This window comes from Cervus elaphus, chromosome 12 (genome assembly GCF_910594005.1).
Source record: "Cervus elaphus chromosome 12, mCerEla1.1, whole genome shotgun sequence".
Lineage (NCBI taxonomy): Eukaryota > Metazoa > Chordata > Mammalia > Artiodactyla > Cervidae > Cervus > Cervus elaphus.
Genome location: NC_057826.1, coordinates 74,888,471 through 74,892,672, shown reverse-complemented (window position 1 = coordinate 74,892,672; position 4,202 = coordinate 74,888,471). Strand labels below are relative to the sequence as shown.

General features: G+C 41.7%; 1 gene segment (V, D, J or C); it reads right to left on the bottom strand.

The window, feature by feature from the left end:
* Positions 1 to 2,455: 2,455 nt before the first annotated feature.
* Positions 2,456 to 3,848, bottom strand: LOC122705692. The segment is given in 3 exon segments: positions 2,456 to 2,790; positions 2,931 to 3,010; positions 3,841 to 3,848. Coding segments are annotated over 3 exon segments (423 nt in total).
* Between the last annotated feature and the right edge of the window lie 354 nt (positions 3,849 to 4,202).

Sequence of the window (4,202 nt, the reverse complement as noted above, 5' to 3'; positions counted from 1 at the left end):
AATGTAATATATATGGACAATAATTTAAAAAAAAAAAACCTCAGTACTGGTGGATAAAGAGACATATTGTACAAGATTTCAACATTTTCCATGAAACGGAACAATATTAACTCTAACTGGGCTTCCCAGGTGGCTCAGTAGTGAAGATTCCATCTGCAGTGCAGGAGATGCAGTTTCGATCCCTGGGTCAGGAAGATCCCCTGGAGAAGGAAATAGCAACCCACTCCAGTATTCCTGCCTGGGAAATCCCATGGACAGAGAAGCTTGGCAGGCTACAGTCCATAGGATGGCAAAAGAGTTGAACATGACTTAGTGACTAAGCAACAACAACAGTAACTTTAACTAGATTCTGAGTAATAGGCGTGTATGTTGTAATCACTAGGAAAAGTATTAAAAAGTAATAAAGTAACCAAAAAAATCAAGAAAAAAGGGGAGAGAAAAACAACAAAAAAGATGGATCGAACAGAAAATCAATGAAAAAGCAGTATATCTAAGTCCATGCAAAGTAATCTGTAACAATAAGCAGCTGACTTTCTGGGGTCCATGATAAAGGGAGGGATGGATAGCATAGGGCAAAAGAACCTTTGGGGGATGGTGGAAAGATTCATTACCTTGATTGTGATGATAGTGTCACAGGTATATACATATGTTAAGACTGATCCAAGGCTTTAAATATGTACAGTTTATTGTACCTCAAATCACAAATAAATAAAAGGCAAATGTCATACCTAATACATCCAGTTCTTGTGCTGATCAATTTGTATCCCTTCTACCATTCCCAAGAAGAATCCAAGATGACCTAAAAAATAACTCTTCTTCCTATTCCAATATCCAACTCCTAAGGAAAATATATCTTGACATTTTTTATATTATTGTCCTTGAGACTCTCCACTATCTTAAGGTGGGGGAGGGTGGGGACAAAAGCCAACAAGATCATCTTAAAGTCAGATCTATCACTGCTCAAAACTTCTGTTTAAATTAATGTCCAGTTCCCTCTTTGCTACTGGCAATGTGACATATATACATCCACACAAGTACCTACAACATTAATCTACATTAATACCTAAGACAGGCGTTTTAAGAAACTGCATTTGAGTCCTGGTTCTGCTATTAACGTGGCTTCCCTGGTGGCTCAGAACATGGTTTGATCCCTGGGTCGGGAAGATCCCCTGGAGAAGGAAATGGCAACCCACTCCAGTATTCTTGCCTGGAGAATTCCATGAACAAAGGAGCCTGCCGGGTTACAGTCCATGGGGTCGCAAAGAGTCAGACAGGACTGAGGGATACACTTCTGCTACTAACTACCTATGTGGTAGTGGATAAGCAACTTATTCTCTTTGTGCCTCAGTATCTTCATTTATGAGACTGCCATGGAAATATATATACCAGCGTTTGAGAGAATTAAATGATTTGGTGTACATTAAAGACTTAGAAACAGTGTGTGTGGCAAGGAGTAAGACCTCTATCAGCATATAAGCTCTAACAGGGCAGCAGATTTTGTATGTTCTCTGTACTGTCTCTTAGATTATGATCTGATACTGAGTAGGCACAAATAAGTCTTTATTGAATACATTTTCTTAATGAAAAAAATGGTAGCCTTTTTGTGGTAACAGTAATGGGTTTTCCAGCCCATTCATTAATTTAACAAATATACGAAGAGATTTTACTATGATGCAGGCACTATTCTAATCACAGTGAATGTAGCAGTTCTGTTTTAATATGTATGGAGAACATCAGTTTGTGTCTAACATGTAACTCCCCCCAAAATAAGCTGTAAGAAATGTTCTGTCTTTACTTGCCATGTGTGTGGTCATACATAGGACTCCCTCCTCCCCCTTTCTTTCTTAAATTTCTTCCTTCCTTTAAGAGGCTAATGTTTCTTGGGATGAAGTTTCTCTAGAAATCACCTCTTCTTGCCCTAGATACCAGAGAGCCATTGAGTATTTGCAATCTCGTCTATTGCAGGTGTACCTTTAAATACAATACTTCCCTAGATGATCTGGGGCACAGTCAGGGGGTTAGAACTTTATGCAAGGATAACATATAGACCATTTCATTCATTGGAGATCTTATACTTGTAAAATTACAAATTTCATCCCTGATTAAGGAACTATGGTGACCGACTCTCATCATTAAGGCATCTTGTGTGAGGCATGTTTACTTATTTTTCTGCTGTCTTCTTAGACTTGATTTGGGAGACTCTCACACCAGCAAGAAGGAAATGGCAAACCACTACAGTATTCTTGTCTGGAAAATCCAATGGACGGAGAAGCCTGGTAGGCTACAGTCCATGGGGTCGCAAAGAGTTGGACACGACTGAGCGACTTCACTTCACTTTCACACTAGCGAGAGTCCGGGGGTAGGTATTGGGTGACAACACAGTAGCCTACCTCCTGGCTCCTAAACCAAAGTGGATCATAAGGTCAGACACTCAGCATCCAGGTCCCACTGCTGCTCAGAGTTTGTGCTCAGCTCCACCTGTAGTTTCTGTCACTGTGTCACTCAGAGCACAGTAGTACACAGCCGAGTCTGACTCTTGGACTGAGGCTTTCTCCAAGTGGAAGGAGGTGGTTTCTGTATTGTATGTGGCTTCAAAACCTTTGCCGCTTCCCTTCTCGTTGTCCCTGTGGGCTCTCAGAAGGAGCTGTGGACCTTCTCCAGAATACTGGACATACCAGGAAAGGGCAGGGTACTGTTTGGTTTCATAGGAGCAGTTCACAGTCAGAGACTCCCCCTCTAAGAGGGTCACTTGGCCTTTTGGCTGAGTCACCGAGTCTCCATTGCTTCCTCCTGGGGCAAAAAAAAAAAAAAAATAGTTCTGGTTACCTTGGCATAATACAGGGCTCTACCCCCTAGTGAAAACTGCGGTTAAAGATTATACCACCATAATGAAACAAAAGATTCTAAGCTCTAGGTACCATTTTACTTACCAAACATTAAGAATAGCACAATCACTGATCCTGGAGGAGAGTTCATCCTTAGAGTCTCTGTTGTCTTTGAGTCTTGATTGCTTAGTGTGAGAAAAAGTTAAGGTCACAGTGAACAGATGACGGTGAGGTCAGAATTTCAGCAGGAAACATGTATGTTTTAGGAAGATGCACCCCCTTGTGGGCAAAATGCTATACTCAGAGGAATGCTAACCTGTTCTGTCAAAAGTCAGTCACACATCTTCATTTCTGCTTTATTTTTATGACGCCTGTGAGCTTTCAAGATGCTCTTGTTGTTGTCGTTTAGTTGCTAAGTCATGTACAACTCTTTTGTGACCTCATGGACTATAGCCCTTCAGGCTCCTCTGTCTATGGGATTTCCCAAGCAAGAATACTGGAGTGGGTTGCCATTACCTTTTCCAGGGGATCTTCCCAACCCAGCAATCAAACCTGCATCTCTTGCATTTGCAGGCTGATTCTTTTATCACTGAGCCACCAGAGAAGCCCAGCTTTCAAAATAGTCCTTTGTAAATCTAAAGAGCATTTGGTATTTTTCACAAGCTTATTTTTTTTCCCAGTACACAGCCTAACATGGAAGCTCATACCACATATCTGCAAACTGTTCAAATTTTTTTCTTTTCTAACTTTTGGCTGAATTGGATCTTCTTTGTGGCATGCGGGTTTTCTCTACTTGTGGCTCACTGGCTTCTCTTCTTACAGAGCATGGGCTCTAGATTGTGAGGGCTCTGTAGTTGCAATGCAGGGGTTTCTCTAGGCATGGCACACAGTTTCTCTAGTTGCCCCAAGGCATGTGGGATCTTAGTCCTCAGACTAGGGACCAAACCCATGAGTCCAACATTGGAAAGCAAACTCTCAACCACTGGACCACCAGGGAAGCCCCACTTTTTCTTACTTAGCCATTTTTGGCCCCTTTGTGATCCGCTGAAATGTCATACAAGCACGTTTTACAGAAAAATCAGAGGAACACCAATAAGACAAATCTAGTCATTAGTGGACACGACCATGTCTACCTCAGTGAAACTATGAGACATGCCGTGTAGGGCCACCCACGATGGATGGGTCATGGTGGAGAGTTCTGACAAAATGTGGTCCCCTGGAGAAGGGAATGGCAAAACACTTGAGTATTCCTGCCTTGAGAACCCCATTGAACAATATGAAAAGGCAAAAAGATATGACACTGAAAAATAAACTCCCCAGGTTGGTAGGTGCCCAATACACTTACTGGAGAAAAGTGGATAAAGAAAGAATGAAGTG